Genomic DNA, 20101 nt, shown 5'->3' with positions numbered 1-20101 from the left:
TATATATATATATATATATATAAAGCAAGCTAAATAACAAACAAATCGTGCAGTTTCTCTTTAAGAATCAACAAATAAAATGGAAATTATTAGAGCGCAATGAAAGATCGATAAATCGTACTTATTTTTCGCGAAACTGGCGGAAAGTGTGGCAACGGGGGAAAGCAGGACGGAACGTCAGTCGAGTCGACGTTAATGTTTGCGTTATTAATATTTGCATGATAATTGGCTCGCGCGCGCTCGCGCTGGCGCGCATTACACCGTTGCGCGTATCGCCAAACATACAAGCAATAGCACGGCTCGTCGCTATTTGTTTACTAAAGCGTCTGTTTTAATTGCGCGAATTCGCGAAACGTGCGCTATTTCGAGGTGAAACAATGCGCGCGCGGCAATTTAATCGCGACCGCTAATTGCTCGACGAAAATAGTACGTTACTTTCTTGTCGTCCGTTAGACTGTCTTAACACTCCTCGGCGAATACGATAAATTTCAAGGTAAAACACGCTCCCGACATAATAGCGCGTGTGACTTCATTCACAAGACTTCGGGGAAAAACTTACTACGAAGACATTTATTTCGATGAGGATATCTCACTTCGAAGAGATGGAAATCTGAGCGGAAACCGCGAAAGTGCGACGAATCGCGATGAAGATTAATGCGCGAAAAGACAATTCAATCTGACGGAAGGCAGCATCCGCGATAATAATAATCGACCGATGAAACGATCGATCGTCAAATGAACGAACGAGAGCGTGACGTGAGAAGCGCGGTATTTTCTTTTTTACTTTTTAATTTCTCCGTGGCGGGACACGCGATCTGTTTACAATGAGATGAGTTTATTTGGAAAGATACTTCGTAATAATAATAACAATGACAATAAAAGGAAAGATCGTTCCTAACGGATCTTCCGAAATTATTTGCAACAATAACATCATCAGGGAACGACGGAAGATAAATGAAAACTGATATTATCATTGATGAAGTCAATCGCTCGCGGAGGGAAAGTGCATGTAAAATTAACGTACGCACACGAACATGGTAATTATTTAATGCCATATTCGTGTGAATCGAACGAATCGAGTGCCGCGTAAAATCAGAAAAAGGATTATTCCGTGTTTACGTTTATGGAGACAATGGGATTCCTCGCGAGGGTCGCGTTGCCTTACGGGTGATGTCGCGAATTTACGAGGCGCGATTCGAAGGCGAAAACGAATACCCGCGCGCTTAATCGGACGTTTTACGACCGCTGCATTCTACGATGAACAATTAAACGCGCCGATGCAATTAACCGACGCGCAGGACGAAAGAAAGGACTAGTCGTTTGCATAAGACACCGGAGCAAAACCCCAGGTGCCGTCGTCCGTGTACCAGCTTTCCCATCTTCACGCCATGGCGTTTTAATTTTTTTGTTACAAGAGACCTGATACAACGAGCGGCGTTTTCCCAGCCGGTGATCGTCGTGCGTTATAAGGACGAATATTATTCGCATTTTATCGACTAATGCATGTTAATATCTGTCTCCGCAAGAGGCATCTGAAAATGTTCGGTGGAAAACTCCTTTCACCCTGCGACGCGGTATTGGTCTCGGCAATACGAAACGACGTATTACGATACTCTCAGTATTATGTAGATGAGTCTGAAACGAGACACGAAGTAGATAGAGCTTAGGATAAGCTTAGAGTAGCTTGTTGCTGGAATTTGTTATCTAAGTCCGAAGCACTCTACGAAAGTGAGAGTCTCACTGATGTGCGAAGCTCATTCTAACTTACAAAGATATCTTTGAAGCATAAGAAATAATAATGTAAGTAATAATATACATAAGTGATAATATACATAATGAGTTTATTTATAAATAAACTCGTATGAGTTTAATTAAAAAAAATACCGTTTTATGGGAGAAACGCTGTAGAACCTCTTATCTCGTCGCTTCATCGTCTTTTTGCACTTAATTTTTCACTGAATTTTAATGAATTAAATTATTTTTGAATTTAAGTTCGTAAAATTTAATTAAAGTTTAATTAAATTTTTAATTTTTGATGTGACAGATGTGAATTTAATTAGATTTGACGGGAACTATTTCCTGCCTGACTATTTCTAATCACAACGAGATAGTGCTTCGTAAAAGGACTTTTATCGCGATTTGTCGCGCTCTCTTATCAGCGGGACCAACGCGTTGTTTAACGACACGTTGATGGATGTTGTCGCAACATGGCGGCCGGAATTAAACACTTTCCCGTGATGGATGCTCGGTCCATCGCTTTCTGGTTACTCGGATCGACGATGATTAATCGGAATTACAGGAATTACGGCTCGCCATTACAGTCCGCAAAAAATTCATTTCAATGAATAAGTGTGTAAACAATCTGCAGCGATAAATCTAATATCATTTTATATTTTATATTATGTTACGTATATATTGTGCGAAAAAAAAAACATTTATATATGTATAATAAGTATATACACGAAATTCTTTATATGTGTGTACGAACCTTCATGATTTATACGTATGAAAGGAAAGGATGATGACATTTTTGCAATAAATTGCACGTCTCGCAACCTTTCGTAGTTCACCGATTTAAGAAAAAAATGTATCTGGTGAGAGTGCAATTACAACTTGCGTTATACCACATAACTACTAGTCCTTCATATGAGTGTACTCTTGTTTTGCAGATGACTAATACACATGCGTGCAACTAACCGGTTTGAATTAACTCCGAATTAACAGCATGTAACGCAACGGCTGGACCAATCATGGGGGAGACATCGTCGAGAGCAGTTGGTGAGTTTTTTTTCAATAATTTAATTCATATAATAATAAATATTAATTTAAAATTGATTGTTATAATATTATAATTAATAAACATATAACACGTTAGTTTAATTATTCAATTGATGTTGTATATATTTTACATATATGATTTTTAAACAATATGGTTGCTGGCATTTTTTATTTAAATTTAGCAGCAACGTAACCGAGAATTATTTATTATACGACACTCATTCTGTTGAATTGATTTTCTTTATTTGTAATTAGTTTATCCCCCTACTTGTTTTAAATAATAATTTAAATGTTCTTTAAAAAATTTATTTATTTTTGACTAGTCTTTTTCATATCTTATGATTTGTTACTTTAATTCCAATTTTAATTAATTATCTCTTTATATTTCTATATTATCTTTCAATCCTATCTAATCTTATCTAATCTTACCTACTTATATTCTCACTTCAATCATTTATTACGATTTATAGAATCACGTAATTGAAATTATTATAATGTTTCAAGAGAGAACATCGAACTTTATCTTAATTTTCTCATTTTGGTCTCTGTCAGCCAATTTGGGATCGATTCTATTTTAATCAAAATTTCGAGAATGAAGAATAACTTATCTTCAATTAATGCATCTTTCAAATGTCACGCAGATGTGTACGTTAACGAATGATTGCCTTCGCATCTATCTTATGTTTGCTCAGTTACAGGTCGATTTAATTGATTCTTCGTCCTTTTTTAGAAATAGAATGATCAGAAAGAGACAAAGTAGAGTCCGGCCAATCTGTTAAAGTAAAGTCAAAGTTGATTGACACCAGAGGAAACGATGTTTCAAATTTTTTACTTAATATTAACGACGCGTTTAGTTAATAAACTTTTTTTCTTTGAGAGAGATAATAGCCGAAAAGAATATTTCTCGTACTATAATACCATAAAATTAACAATTTGACATTTAGTTGTAAATTGGTTCGACGATTAGAGGTGTGAAATTTAATATAACGTGTCCCCGGAGCACCGGACGTTTCTCTAACTGCAGATTTGTATTTTAGCACGTTAAGGTATCCCCGCGTTTCTTCATATTATTTTTGCGCTCATAAAAATGGTGCTCTCGTCTTCAGTATGGGATGCACACCGAGAGATAATTTCACATCTCTAGACCGACTTTGAGAAAGGACAAGCTCGAGATCCGCAGTCAAAAAGAAAAAAAAGGAGAGAGGAAAAAAAGAGGAGGAAAATAACAAGGCGGTAGTGACGCGCCGTTGAGAGATTCTGCCAAGGAAGTCCTTAAGGCGAGATCCTTCTCTCCTCGCGCCTCTCGTAATTAAAAGGAAAACGCTGCGCGCGCCAAAGTTTCGCGGTTCTTGGAAACCTCTGTTCTGCCCGCTCTTTTTTCCATACTTTGAAGAACGTATACACGCACGAATGAAAGTAATAATTACGCGATAAGGATCTAATATTTCAGAATCACACGCGAAATATTTGCAATTATCATTGTGATCGCTCTCACGACATTTTAACAAAGTTATAGTAATACGATAAGAAGATAAAGAAAAAGAAGAGAAACGCGACAAGGTCGGCGATGCAACGGCGATGCAACGACGGTACGGCGTTCCGCGCCGGTGAAATCGTTTTCGCGAACGCCCTCGAGAGCTCGACGCGCAACGCAGCGGCGCCGAAGCGAAGACTAGAGATGCATGCATGCATGCATGCATGCAGTCCGCGCGGATAATGCGTTGTTATGCGAGAGCACGTGTGCATCGCGCGGATTATGCAAGAGGTTTGCCTCGCGCCGGGTCGCCTCTTAAGATGCAGCGCCTTAAGACGCGCACCTTAGTCGGTATGCGACGCAATCGATTACTATCGGGGGAATAATCGTTGATCGTGTAATATAATCGCGTAACTAGCCAAATCGCCAAACACTCGTCGATAAAACGATCGGACGGGGGAGAAAACCCCGATTGGAATATCGTATTTTATCTGCTTTCGATTAACTCGGATACATCATTTTACCGGACGCGAATATTAATTTATCACTCGGCGCGTTTTACGGGGAGAAAAAAAGGAAAGAGAAACGCGACAAAGGAGAATCGTGTTCTTAACGCATGCCGGGGCAAAGGATAGAAAGGGCAACGGATTTATCTTTGATTCCGCGTTAGCTGGGCGGCGAAAGGATGTGGGGTACGGCGGGGTTGGGATAGAAGGGAGAGGAGGGTATATACTAATCCCATAAGAGCGTCGGGGGTGCCTCATTGAAATGCCGGCGAGCAGAAAAACAGCATCTGGGTGAAATTCCGAGGGATGTTTCGGCGTCGTTTGATAGAGGCCGCTCTTCTTCCCTCCATCCCCTCGCCAGGCTTCCTTGGGAAGAGGAACACAAAACGGAGAATGCATTCGACGGTGGAGACGGAGGTGCGATTAATCTTTTATTGTGCAATTTTGGACAATTAGACATTTTTCGTTGAAAATATTTTATACAGAAGAACTTTGCCTTTTCTATTTTTCAACGGATATGTAAAATTAGATTAATTTAATTAATTAAAATAATTTGAAATTAATTTAGATTAAAAATCAGAGGGATGTTGTAATACATAAATAATTTCGCGTCAGCGCATTTCTCCTCCTTCCCTCAATTATGTAATGTTCTACAAATAAATAACTGCGAATACGTACATCCGCGATCAAGAACGGATATTTATCGTAAAATAAAGTAAATTATGTACAATAAGGATCCCTTTCTCTCCGTGCCGGTCCGTCTCCGCGACTCTCGATGTCTCGACGGTAATCTCGGAGCCTCGGGACATCGGCGATCCGCCGTCCCCGTGGTTCTTTGCGGTAGAAACGAGTGCCGGTGTTCGCCGCTGCTAAATGTCGAACGTGGTTTCTCGGTTCTCGAGTTGCCTCGAGACGCGCGCGAAAAGATTCCGACAGGTTTCCGCGTCGAGGAAAGCGATAACTGGCCGAGCGAGTCAGGCAGTGAAGTGCGAGCAAAAGTGCAAGCGAATGCAAGTGCTGTGTTTGTCTTACCTTTCGTCGCTCTCAGCTTTCGTGAAAGATAAGGAAAAAAGGGGGAAAGAACCAGGCACAGAACTGGCGACGCGTTTCCGAAAAATGATCTCACTTTCACCAACGCGATGGATTTCCAACCTCCCAACGCGATTAGTTATTCGAACCCGTTTGATCTTTATCAAAAGGAGAGAGGAACATTCGTGTGCGAGATTGATGAAATTCACCATCACTTTCACACCGTGATATTTCTGGCGTTTTTGCATTTGAAAACTGAAAGAACAAGTTAGGTCGGGGAAGCACAAAAGAGTCGCGAGAAATAAACGAAGATAAGAGGGAACTCTACGCAAACGCATTAAAATTGAAATTAACAAAGTTGAATTTTACACAGCGCGACCTAGTGTGCGCGTATTCACTCGCCGCAGTCCCGACAAGTGCATTCGGCAAAGGTTAAGGCGTTTTCACAACCGCCTGTATACAACAAGGCGAGGATCTTTTGTTCGACTGGCGGTCGAATGGCGTTAACGAGCCGGTCTTGCTCGCCGGCGCTAAATTGCAGTTTCCTCGCAATCTTCGCCCTCCGTTATCCCGGAAGATAACGCCTCTCGCATTCGCAGTCTCGTTGTTACGCGAGATACAAATTCCGCCCTAATCCCACTCTTCCTCTTCCCTCCCCGCTACTTCGTCCTAATTTTATTCGCGTGATAAGGGCGCGATAAGGAATTTCGGACAATTCTTTCTCGCGGTCAAACACTTTTACGATTCGCTTTCTTCCCAGTTAACAGACGATAATTTATTCCGCGGTTACTTTGTTAATTGAATTGTTTACGCGTTTTTATTCGTAATGCAAGCATGATGACGTCGGTGTACTTTGCAACGGTATGCCTGTCAAGTACCATTTTACTTTCATATATTCTTTTATCGTTATTTCCCGTCAGAGACGCTCGGGAATAAAACACGAACTCACACGCACGGGTTACATCGAACGTAAATATATATAATATATGAATAGGTTTATCAACGGGATATCCGCTTCTTCCTTTTTCTTCATACGACGTCGACGTTTCATTCCCTTTTTTACGATTTTTTGCCGACAATCTGCCTCTCTTTTACTGCTGCGTAAAATAGCGCGTGCCGCTGGCAGGCTCGTTATGCCCGTTGAAAATTGCGCTCTCCGAGGTTACCGTTTTTTTCTCTTCCCCCCCCCCCCCTTTTTTTTGCCTACGTCGTCGTATATACGAAACAAATTCCGCGTGAGATTCAATAAGCGCGAAAGAGCCGGGTTAAAGAGAGAAAGGGGAAGAGAGAGAGAGAAGGCTGAAGAAAATTTCGCGGAGTCGCAATTCTCCGCGTAATCGAATTTCCCTTAAAAATCGCGCCAGTGGAAAAGAGCGCTTCAATGCCTCTGTTTTTGCAGGATTTGTTTTCATTTTTAGGAACATTCACCGTGTCGATGAGATTTGTTTTTTCCCCTCGTGATTTTACGAGGTGTTATCGCACATACTGGAAGTTTATGTGGCATTCATTTTTTCCAGACAGAACAGATCGAGACACACAGATTAAGATGAATAAGAGTAAATTTAAATAATCGAGTAATCGAGACATCGCTCGACTAACTAGAGCAAAAGGTCGTGTGTACGAGCGAACTGTCGATTCCGAGATTAAATCCCATTTATTTAACAACGGGCGAAGTACGAAGTCCGCCCATCTATCGCGCTCGCGCATATCTTATTCATGATTTTATACTTGGCATTTTGCATCGCGGAGAAATGCATCACATCGCGTCCGCCTGCGATCGAAATATCGTTTTCGGCGGCCGATTTATGCAGTGAACTGCATCATTTATCGGGTCGTCGCATGCGAAATGTATGTCGCTTTTGTATCAGCGATTTTTCGGGGGTAATTTCCGAAGGAGGGGGATACATTAAAGAAGTCTGTGGCTGAGAATTCAACCACGAAGGTACCGCCACGCGTTTCTAAATTTGACGGGAACTTGACATGTACGACTCTTGACGGCTCGCTAAAATTACAACCTTCCATTCGATTTTGTCGCCGCTTCGGATCGTGAGATGTAAAGTCGCTCGTCCCTGCGAGCCTCTTGTCTTGGATTTCGTAAGACATTTAATGTGTGTAACGATCCGGTCGGTATCGATAGAGCTCCTGGAGAACCTACGGCGGCATACCGATAAAAGGATTCGCGCGTAGAAGCGCGACATTACGGGCTCTTTATCGCTCGCTCGCTCGCTCGCACCGGGTCAAGGTGCGCTCTTTAAGGGGGTGGCAGGTCGGAGGAAGGTCGGAGGGAGGTCGGGGGTAGTGAATGCAAGGGGGTGGATATCAAGTGTGAAATAGAGTGACGGTAATGGGGTGCTTCGTGTTGCGAGAGTGGCCATTACAGTTATCGCGAGAGTCGTGTCATAAAGGCGACGGGAACGACGGTGTAGGAGGCTTTTATATATAGATATATACGTATATATATCTCTACACACGGGAGTGTGTTTTATATATTATGTACACAGAGCACAAATGGCACCGTATCGAAGCGAAGCTGCATAATTCAGTGTCCCTATATCAGTCCATTTTGCTTCTGCGAGAAGGAAAACCGAGATCGCGCGCGCGCGTATTCGCTATTGCTTGCCGCGTGTGTTTATGTGTGTGTATGAGCTTTCTTTTTCTCTCTTCTCTGAAATACATACTGCCAAGATAATGCAAATTACTTTGAAGTGTGACAATACTAAGCGAACTAACGTGCATCGACCGAGGCATAATAGTTCTAACATGTCGTGTAACTAGGTTATTAAAACTTTTTTCATTGGACGCAATATTGACTTATTATTTATTGATTATTTGAAGAAGCGGGAACAATGTATTCAAGGGAGTATATCTGTCACGGTGACAGCCGTTACGTTAATAACCAGAAACAAAAATGTGTATACGGTTGAAGAAAATGCCAGCGACTTTATTGTACTGATTGCATTAAGGCTGTTAATGCCAGTTTGTTTACTGAAGTATAAAAAACACAGGAAGGTGTATGCTTGTGTAAAAGAAGCTTTGTAGTATACGGCGCAATTTTCGTTTTCCGAAGACGTTCCTCTCGAAAGCTTAGAGCTCTCCTTGGTATTCCGAGCCGGGATTCTGTAACATAATTGCTAATTAATTGGCCGCTAATGAGAGGCTCGTAGAGTAATTTCGAGAACGCAGTCATGCGTCCACCGGCCGCGCAGCTTTGACTGGACGCTCTGCGCGTCCGTTTTCTTCCGCCAAGAGAAACGTCAAATGGGAAACACATCTCCGTAGTGCACGCACAGTACATCCACACACACACACACGTATACAGTCGTCTTTATTATCGGTGGCGGGACGCGCGGAATTTCAATGAACGCCTTGAATTTCCCGTGGACGCAACATGCAGCCGCGCCATCGACTTACAACGAGCGTGTGCCCGCCTTCTTGCGTTACACGATGTAAGTGCCCATTCGGATCGCCAATTCCGATCGCGATTTCTGATCTCACGGTCAGCATAACTTCCAGACCGGAGTCACTTCCGAGATGCCGAAGATACCACTCTCGTTTCTCCAAATAACCGTACGATTTTTTTTCTTACGTAAAGCCAATTCTTCCCGCCGTATCTCGCGTGCATACACGTTACGTTTATATAAGCAACTAGACACCGTCCACCTTGTTTAAAGGTACATATATCTTTAATTTCTTTTGTAACAAGCACGTGGTAGGAAATTGATTACGTTGCTCTACACTATCGACTTTATTTTGTTTCCGTTTCTGCCTTTTTTCCCATTGAGACACATCATTCTCTTCTCGGTCGTATTACCAATTTACGGAATACCCCGTGTGTGCGCGTTCTAATGTAAAAATACACATTTATTACACGACAGTTGCATCACGCCATATGCACACTTATCCAATTTCACACGCTATAACGTGATTTCACACGCTATAACGCGATATAAATGTCAAAGTGAACGAACGCGCGTGTGTGCGATGTGTGTACGCGCGCGCGTTACGATAACGGTATATAACACGGTGGAAAAACGCGGCGGACGGCGCCGTATAAAAATAACGTTGGCTCTCGTTATCGACTTGAATTACACGCGAAACAGCCAGCGGTGCGCCGCGATGCTACGCATTAACTCTCGTAATGCGACGCGATGCGTCCGATTAAATACCGAAGGAGAGCGTCGTTGCACCGCGAAGCTTCAGCGCATCGTGCGTAAATTTGTGTAATTACATACCTATCACATGCACCGCGTGCGATGTGATTATTTTTCGATTTCCCGTTCCTCTCTCTTTCGAGCGATTCGTGAATTGAAAAGTTCAATTTAGAAAGACGCATTAATATATCATTTTTTAAATATTTCTTACACAATTGGATATTATATATATGTATCCCGCGACAGAGATCCGCGAGTGGAGATGTTGCGTAAACAGATTTAATTTTAGGACCGTTGCGTCACCTTGACGAGGTAACACAACAATAATACAATTCCACGTTACGTTCGAGACATTTTTCTCTGTGTTTCAGACGACGCCGGTCGTCAGGCTGAATCGCTCGAGGTCTGATCGGGACACTCGACCGACTTCAGCGGAGCGGTAAATTCCTTCTTCCGGATCTTCCGCGAATATTCGACACGACGGCGAGAAGCGAGAGTGTATCGACAGTGTATTATCGAGTGAACCGTCCGCGAGCACGTTCGTCCAAAACGCTAACTTTTAGGCGTCGAGACGCCGTATCGTCCCTCGCGATTCCGAGCTCTGGCCGACGGGAGATGTTCCGAAAGTGTAGACCCCGGCAACGCGAAGAAAGCGACTTCCGGCCGCCCGACATCCACAGATAGCGCGCACGATCGCGGTAGAGGATCGAGATCGGGGTGCGAAGGATCCAGATTCAAAGACGAGGATAATGACGGAGAAGAGTCGAGCGACCTCGAGCGAAGATTCATAGACGAATCCCTATCGAACGGGGTGGATGATCGTTCGAGGGCTATTGGCAGATTTAGGAAAGCGGAATCCTTCCTCAAGAAGCTACTGAGGGAGAATGTCAGTGAGAGGTGCGACAAGTTGCTGAGAGGCATCCGAGAGAGCCATTCGCCGAAGAGTATCCATAGTTTGAGCCCAAGGTCCGTACTCGATAGTCCAGGGTCTAGGAAGAGGGATGTTAAGGATAGCCCTTTGTCACTGAAGAAGGGTATTCGAGAGAGCCTGTTATTAGATAATAAGAGTGATCAGCAGAGTTCGATATCAGAGGAAAAAGAAGAAGGAGAAAAAGGAAGAGGAGGGGGAGGAAAGCAAAAAGATACCAGGATAAATTTAAGGGAAGATATTCAGGGGAGTCCTTCGTCACCGGAGAAGAGTAACGGAGAAAGTACGTTAGTTGAAAGAAGCTCACCGGAGAAGAGTGATCGAGCGAGCGCGTTGTCGCCAGATAGTAGCGATCAACGGCGTCTGTCGTCGGAAAAAGCGGGAGTCAGCGCGAAGAAGGATATTCAGGAGAATTCGCCGTTGCTGAAGCAGAATGATCGAGCGAGCTCATTATTATCGGGGAAGAATAATACTTCGATTGGCCAACTAATGCGATTGACGGGAAATGCTACTCAGGAGAAAGCAAAGTTCTTGCCGAAGGGTATCCTCGAAGAGAGAAGCTTCTTGGTAAAGAAAGATTTTGAGGGAACTTCGGAAGCTTGCCTCTTAGTTCGGAAGGCAGACATTCCGCAACTGGCGGAAAAGACCGTTCAGGACAATCCGCCATCGACGAAGGACCTTTGTTCCTCGACTATCATTGAAGAAACGGGAGATCGCGCGAAGCCCGTGGCGCCTTTGAGGCTGAAACGTACGACCGGGAGCAATCGACCGACAGATCGTGTTTCTTATGGATCGACGGTTGTTCACAGACGCCGTCTTTCATCGGAAAATTTGCAGTGGGCTCTTCACGGTCCTAAGAAAACGTTGCGGGAGCAACGCGATCGCAAACTGAAGCGGTCGCCACCGCCAGAAGAAGAAAAGAAGGGAGGGGAAGAGGAGAAGGAGGAGGAGGAAAAAGAGGAGGAAGACTGGCCAGGTCGGGGGTCAGCGGAGCCCGATAGCGGTGGGTCAACCGATAAACGCGATTCGAGATGCGGACTTGCGGTCTCGCAGAGACACGCGGTACCTCGTCAGTTGATCGTGAAACCACCCGAAGAGCAGATTACGATCTCTGAAAGGAGGAAGGCGAATATTCCCTCTCACGCACAGCAATTCGTAGATACTCCCGAAAAGGCGGAACTCGATTCTACCGTGAAGTCTATCGGAAGTGTATCGGAATGTTTGCTTAATCGCGCGCGTAACGAGAGAAGTCCTGGAGGAACCTTGAACTCAACCATCGAGGCGAATGATCCCGATAACACCCGGAAAGATTCAGTCATTGAGGTAGAAATTGTCGAGAGAAACTCGGAGAGGCCGGCCGTCAACGCAGAAGTCCCCGGGAAAATCTTGAACATCGTCGTCACGGACCTCGACTATTCGTCCGCTTTGAAGGTGCCCCGCGATCCTGAAGCTTCGAACAATCAACGAGTGAGACAGAAGGATCCGCCGAAGTCTTCCGCCGGTCGTAAAAATCATCGACCGGGCAATCCTGCGTGTCCGCCGTTCAAACGACCACAGTCCACGGACGGTGGCAGAATGAAGCTGAAAATGAGGCTGATTCGCATTCGCGACAAATTCGTGCTCGCGCTGAGCGCATTCGCCATCCTATTCACGCTGTTGCTCGTGATGGATCTGCAGATGGATCTGGGCTACAGCGGCCACCATTTGGTGGCGAGTCATGCGCGCGTCAAGCTGGGCGACCGGCCGGACGCCGACACGGTCTACAACAACTTCCGGCGAAAATTTCTTCAGCGGATGAACGGAAGTCGCGAACAGGCGGACGCGACGCCGGGTGTCGTCGAAAAATCCGGCAGGTCGGACACGACGCCACCGACATCGCCGTCGTCGTCGACTGCGAGGAAGCAGGACGAGTTTCCGGATCTGGTCAACCTGGTGGTGAACGGCTATGGGATAAACGTCGACGAGGGAGTAGCGAGGATCAGCGGCGAGGACCACGATTACAACCCGACGATCGGCGAGCTGCGGAAGGTGGTATCCAGGTGAGTGGATCTCTTTTTCGAGAGTGAAAATGCTTCGAACGAAAAAAACCAAAGGCATGCGCGAGCAAGACCATCGCCGATGGCGTGGAGAGATCGATATTTTTCTTTTTAAATTTCACCGCGTCGCACATTCATCTCTGAAAGTCTCAGGATTCGCGTGCGAACAGCCGAGAACACGGCAGAGTAGCGAGATCGCTCCGTTTGCTCTCGTTTCCCTTCTCCGATGTGAACGCGACTTTACGCGTTGCGCGGAACGTGCGAGTTGCCACACATGCACGAGTGCGTTTGCCGTTTGCAAACGCAATTATACCGATGACAGTCGGGACGAACGTACGTAATCTCGACGTGCGCGCGCGCGCGCACGTGTGTGGGCGTGTGTGTTGCTTGTCGCGTGTACACACCCTCGTATACAACGTGCAATGGCACACAAGCGCTGTTGGTACAGGTGCGCGATGTTCCATGCCGCCTTCATGGAATTACGTTTCGTTATAATCGCGCGCCGAAGAACGCTCACAAAGCCCGTCGCGTCGGGTCCATTCGATTTGTTGTTCCGCGCGAAATGCGCTGGCACAATTCTCACTACACGCGTTTCTAACGATATTTTTGGGGCACGATCGAGCTGTCGAGAAGGTAGACCGAAATGGCAAGATTCTCTCTCTCTCTCTCTCTTGTTTGCTAAATTCCGCCAACTTTTCTCTTATTTGTCTATTTTACCCGCCATCTCTCTCGCTCCGTGCGATCGTTATCCTATATAGGTCACCATTTTTGGTCCATTGTTTTCTAATCATATTTTTGGAATACATCAGGAAAATTGAATTAAAAAGTGGGTAAAAAGTGTCTACTGAAGTTCTTTAACTCTTCTTTTAGCGAACTGGAATGTTCTTAATATTGCAATTTCCCGCAGTATTCGTGGACAGGAATATTTACGACTCTGTCGCTAAATTTATGAAAATGTTTTAAAGTAATTGAAAATTTAACACGAATAAGGTTTGAAAGTTTCCATTATTGATCATTCACAGGAAGTCAATGTGATCAAATTCAGTACTGTTTGATGAGACGATGATATGCCCGTCATTGTGAATTCTTTACAACTTTTCCTTTAACGACGAAATATTTTTCATATACAATAAAAAGTTTCGTGTTAAATTTAACACATTTCTTAACACAAGGTGAATATATTGAAAAGTAATACAAATATCATGTAAAAAATTAGCACAAAATTAATATCTATAACGTGTTAATCGACACTGAGAAAGAGAGAGGTATGAAATGTGTTATTTAATTTTACACATATTGAATATCGACTCAACACAAAATTTTGAGATAACATAAGCACAATATGTTAAATTAACATACGTGTATGTTAAAAATTTGACAGGAAAGTTTCAACAAGGACCGGTTTCAACACAAAATTTAGTACAAAATGCTTTTTACTGTTTACTCTACTAACGGACTTCGTACGATTTTGCCTGTCTACGACTCGAAATTACCGCTGTATAAATGTCGCGATGCGGGAGGGTCGTTTCAGTTTCCGATGCATCGGGAGCGTGATTACGCGACGATGGCGGAAGTACGATGATTACAGTTGCAGCGGCGCCGCCCTATTTCCGCGATGATGCGCGCGTACGATTATTGAAGACAGCCAGTGAAGTCGCATGTTCGGCGAAACTCGTGGAAGGAGAATGCACCGAAAAAAAAAATAGAGGTTAAATCCGCAAAAATAACGATCGTTATTGAATTGCATCGATCGCACGTGGTTTCAACATGTGTTTCAACACGTTCTCTTTGGAAATCTTTAACGATATTCTGACCGCTGAGAAAAAGTCAATGCAAAATTGACAGAGGGAGAGAGAGAGAGATGCGCCATTAATATTTTCGCACGTTTATTTCGAGATATCATATCGTCGCAGTATTGCGTTACCGTGCGGCGAAACCGTGGATCGCGCTGGAACAACGCTGGATTACGAAGAGAGGAAATGCGTCATCAGCATGTGTCCACTCGTCGCGTGTTGTGTTAGAGCGTGTCACCTTGCGGTCGATTCCCGGAATGCAGCTTGTGCAACATATTCGCCGGCGATGACATATTCCGCAAAAATCTCTGCGAATTTAATATGTGCAATTAAATTCATAAACTAATTAATATTTAAGTCGCGTCGCGGAATTTGTCGATGTCGCCATTAAAATTCGCGGAACGTTAACATCGCTTATTTGCGTTTGTGCATTTGTTTGTCGTCCTGCCGGTTGTGATTATTTGCAAACCCGCATCGCGATTTGATGATGTCTAATTAATTAATCAATTATCGAACGTTGGCCATCGATATGTTGTCGGATTGTCAGAGCTCGGTAATTTATAAACTTCGCGATTTATAACGCGATTTTATTTCTATCTCCTACGTGTTTCGTAATTCACTTCCAATCTGTGATTTGGAAAATTCAGTTTGCAACTTCGTACAATCTTGCATTTATAAATGTATATTTCTTAAAAGCATCAATCTCCTTTTGACTTCAACGAATAATAATTTTCCNACAACATGGAAATATTATGCTGCGTACGACCTGCGTTTATAAAAAAATGTTGTAAACCGTTTCTTTATTCTTTTTCTTGAACTTGAAAACAAATCATTAAGTTGGAACATTAATAATATCGCTGCTTTAATTAGACACTGAATTGTTTTAAATTGACTAAATGAGGAAATACATTGTCAATCTAAATTTTATCACCACGTTAGAAATTCGTTTGATGTCCCGGAAACGATAAAGATACTATTCATACATTTTTTTAACATTTAATAATAACATTTATTGTCGCGATATCGCACTGTATCCGTAAAGTAGAGGTTTTGAAAAACAAAAAAGATTTGCGTTAAGTAAAACGCAAAGGTGTCTCGCGTAGAATATTCGAGATATATTTGATAAAATGTGACGAGCAAGCGCGTTACACTTTTCCTTGTTTCGTAACAATTAAATGGACCTTACCGCTTATATATCCCGTTTGGCGCGACGGTGGACGACGAGGGCAGGGCAGGTGCGAAATAGCAACAGCGGAAGAATGCCTACCTGTTGCATCGTCGCATCGAGATAACGATCGAAAATTCGCAGAGACACACAACGTAACATCGCGATACTGCAATCTTGATTCCCATGTAAAAAAGAAACATCAGAATCCTATCGTGAAAATTACACCAAGTCTGTATAAATCTCGCTAAAAATCGAACAAAAATTAGGTCAATTCGCACCGGTGCGCGACATTGGAATTCTCATAAAAATTCAATCGTGTGGACGATATTTAATTATAAAGGCGACGTAAAGAAGTATAAAATTAGCAAATAAGTGTCTAACGAAGAAGAATAACGGGGAGAAAAAAAACAAGGAGCCGTGTAGAGAGACTGGCGCGTTATCTGGAAATCTCACTTCACGGACCACTGCTGCGCGTTTTGCATTTTAATTAGCTCCAATTATCTTTCAGACGAACAAAAACAACGCTATAAAACCGCCGGGAGGCGAGAGGCGAGATGGACGATTTCTCTCACTTTTCTGGGTATCGGTATTGTGTTTCGCTCGATCGAGATTGCTTCCGATTTCACAGAGCCGGTGTTGTGCCAACGAGAGAGCGTGGGATTTTTTCGCCGCCACCCGTTAGACGCGATGCACTGCGCGATCTGAATTTCCGAGGTGGATAGCTTATCCATTCTCTCTTTCTCTCCTTTTTTCTTCGTCTCAAATATTTGTCTCCCGTCTTTCTCTCCGCCCTTATCTTTCCTACCCTTTTTACGATAAAATGCCGGCCTATTGACGACGTTTCAAAGCCCTGAAAAAGCCGAGGCGCACACTCTTTACGCGGTAAATTACGACGTGGATGAGCCCAAAGGCATCATTACGTCCTGTGAGTCATAGGATGGCATTTCTGTAACGTTAAACCTCACGGCGACGTTAATCCTTTCATTTCGATGAGGATAAAGAGAGTGGAGAATATCGGGGCGGAATATTGAAAAACTCGCGCGTGTGCGTCGTGATAAAGTACGAAACAATGCGATTATATTCGGAGTAACGGATTTCCGTTGTTTCCTCGATCTGTACATTTCGGTTGCTCGCAAATAGTAAGGAAAAGATTAAATTATGAGAGAAGTATCGAGGGAGTTGATTTATTTTATTAAATTTTCGTTCGGTTTCGCCTCGTAACTTAAATTCGAATTTCCTTCACGCCAATTCAACGGTAAAACAAACTGAAAAGAAGCTCCTGGCCGATCAACCGTGAAGTATAACACTTCCTATCGCCCGTGTCCATGTGTTTGACGTATTTCACGCTACGCTCGTTCCGTCGCAATTCTAACGAGAACGCGATCATAAAAGCCGGTCTCCTCGGCGTTACATCCGCTCTAATCGCGCGCGACATTAACGATATTATCTGATAAAAAATAAATCGAAAGCGATGCGCGCTCTTCGCGCTTTGATACATCGTAAAACCACACCGGAATTTTTTATTTTAATTTCCTGTGTTATTAACGTTTATCGGTGACCACTGTAAAAGCGCTGAGTCGTGAAGAAAGAGCTTGTTTGGCGATGCGTAACGATCGCAACAATCTTCGGAAAGGTTGTTAAATCTGTATTGAAATTCTCGCGGAGTTGTTAAGTTTCTATTAAGATTCTGATAATTATTGAATTGTTTAATATCTATTTTAAACACAAATGCAACTTGATTAAACTTTTTTTTTATATTTTGACATATTTCTGTCTATTTACATATATATCATTTAATTTTTATGAAAGTTTTAAATTTGTCCTGTGATACGCAAGAGACGGGACTCGATCTAATTTTCATCCGATTTTCATTAGGATTTATTCTAACTTAGTTTTTACAGGAATTCCAATTTTTACCAGAATTCGATTAATCGGAGCACATCACTTAATCCGATTTCTGCTGCATCGTTAAATTTCTATCGAGATTATCGTTAACCCGTTACTTTCGCTTCATGTTAGAGCACGTTCGGCTTATTCTCATTTTTATTTCATTTTTATGAAACCCTATTTACTTATTACTTCTATATAACTTTATTTTTACGAGAAATTTGTTTATAATTCTAATGTACGGTTTAACCCAGTTTTTAATTTTAATTGAATTTTATTCTAATTTAATATTCCAACTTAATTTTAACACCAGAAATTATTTTACTATAAAATTTTACAAGGATTTTTGTTCCAATTATTTAATCTGCACGTGAAAGCATTATATATATATATATATATATATAGTATATAGATCGAATGTGCGATCCCGTAATTGTTTCGAGCAGTGTAAAATATCGGTGCATAATAGAAAGTCGGTACGTTCCGGACGACGGAAATCAGCCACAATTACTTTAGCGGATAATTCGTATCACCTCGCGTCGACGGTGTGTATCGGTCAAATAACTGCAACTAGTATTTCCAGTATGTCCAGTCTCGCGAATACGTTAATCCAGTTTAACCTGCAACATGATTCGTAATTACATAACTGTACTTCTAATCAACGTATAAACCAACGTTGTGTATGTACATAGGTGTGTGTCTCTTTTCGTGGAAAAATTGCGGAAGTTGTGTCGCGTGATAGATTATGGATGCTGATAAAGAGACCCTCAAAGGTATATATCCGTACATACTCACTCGCATTACACAACCATACATGTACAATTATCGCGCTTTTCTCGCGCATATCACCCTTTTTTAAGTTAATCAACTTGGCTCGTCATTCCATGCGTGAAAGGAAGAGGGCAAGTTCATTGAAAGGTGGATACTTTACGAGAGACACTTCGTATTTTATGTCAGAATAAAACGTGAAATATACGCGGCGTCTATACACGACGAAATGTATACAGGACGGGAGGGGAACGGTGGCATAATTTTCCAACGAAGCGTCGCGTGTCGAAGAACGTCGCGAAAGTATGTCCGTCCACACACGTGGCTCTCGCTACTTTGTTCCGGCCAATTGCGAATACGCGTGAATTTAGTATCGACAGACGGCGAGAGAGGAACAATCGAATTCGCACGCGAGCGTGGAAAAGCCGCGGGAAAATTGTGTCACGGTTATTGGGTCGCGTCGCCGCCGCGTCGCTTGAGAATTTTTCGATATATTCCGCGATCACACTATGCAAACTATAAATATAAAACATTATATATATGTGTGTATGTGTCTTAACTGTACAATTATAGGATATACCGTGCGGTTCTAATTCTACAAAAAAATTTGAAAATATAAAATAGCATTTAAAATTCTGTTGGTGCAGATATACTCGTCGAAGTTAAATGGCGTATCCCGTCACAACGACGTCGTAAACAAGCTTTACCACGCTTCTTATCATGGCTTATCAAATAAGAAAGATAAAAGCAACGCGAGCCAGCGCGATAGATGAAACAAATGCGTCTCGAAAAGTTTTCGAGTCCGAATCAAATCTTCGCTCGTGGCTGCGTGCAATAACAAAATTTGATCGTAATTTCACTTGCTCAAATCGTGATCGAAGGTCGACGCGAAATATCGCTTCGTTGAATCCGTAGTTCCACCGCTCTGCTGTGATTTATGATTCTCGTTTTCTTACATTTACGGTAGCTTGTTAGTTTACACGCACGCATGCACTCACGCATACGTGGTATGCGCGCGCACAGAGGCAGCGATCTATGGATCTATAGATCGCCGGATCCTCGCTCGGTTAGTTTCAGTTTATACACAATGAGCCGAAATTAGGTCAACAGCGACCTCTCTCTGCTCCCGTATTCCGTTTCCGGCAAACAGAACCGCCTATTCCCTGTCCAAATTGTCATAGTCGATCGTGGATTGAAGCGAAGAGAAACACGTGAGATTGATTTTGCCGGCCCCGCGCGCTAATATTGAAACTGATTTACAGGAATACGGACACCGTAAATTTTAGATTCATGAAGCGCGGTTGAACCTAAGCTTTTTCGAACGTTAGCATAAAAAAAATGAAAATATCTTATTGATTGCGCGGTTGAGTTGAAGATTACACGATCCTCTGTATTACAGGGGAAAAAATTAAATTCACGGCATGTATAACGATACCGTGCACGACATTTCACGTGTGCGTGTGTGTGAAATTAATACGCCATATTTCGTAATAATCGCGGAGCGCGATGCTACTCGGGGGGACACTGGGTTGATGCAAGTTAAACGGTGAGACGGATCTTTCCCGGAAATTTTTCCCTTAACG

At 42.9% G+C, this 20101-nt stretch overlaps 1 protein-coding gene across 4 annotated transcripts in view; it reads left to right on the top strand.

The window, feature by feature from the left end:
* LOC106747707 (extracellular serine/threonine protein CG31145) overlaps nucleotides 1-20101 on the top strand; it is a 50579-nt gene that overhangs the window by 14221 nt on the left and 16257 nt on the right. For 2 of the 4 annotated variants that reach the window (XM_014625508.1, XM_014625507.1), the window contains exons 2-3: nucleotides 2670-2778; nucleotides 10310-12905. In XM_014625508.1, coding sequence (XP_014480994.1) covers nucleotides 11356-12905 — 1550 coding nt within the window. In that variant the 5' untranslated portion in view covers nucleotides 2670-2778; nucleotides 10310-11355. The remainder of the gene's footprint in view (nucleotides 1-2669; nucleotides 2779-10309; nucleotides 12906-20101) is intronic. The other 2 variants (XM_014625509.1, XM_014625510.1) reach the window with 1 other exon arrangement.

This window comes from Dinoponera quadriceps, unplaced genomic scaffold (assembly GCF_001313825.1).
Source record: "Dinoponera quadriceps isolate SergipeBrazil2010 unplaced genomic scaffold, ASM131382v1 scaffold1395, whole genome shotgun sequence".
NCBI classification, from domain to species: Eukaryota; Metazoa; Arthropoda; class Insecta; order Hymenoptera; family Formicidae; genus Dinoponera; species Dinoponera quadriceps.
This window is presented reverse-complemented; position numbering and strand designations above follow the sequence as displayed.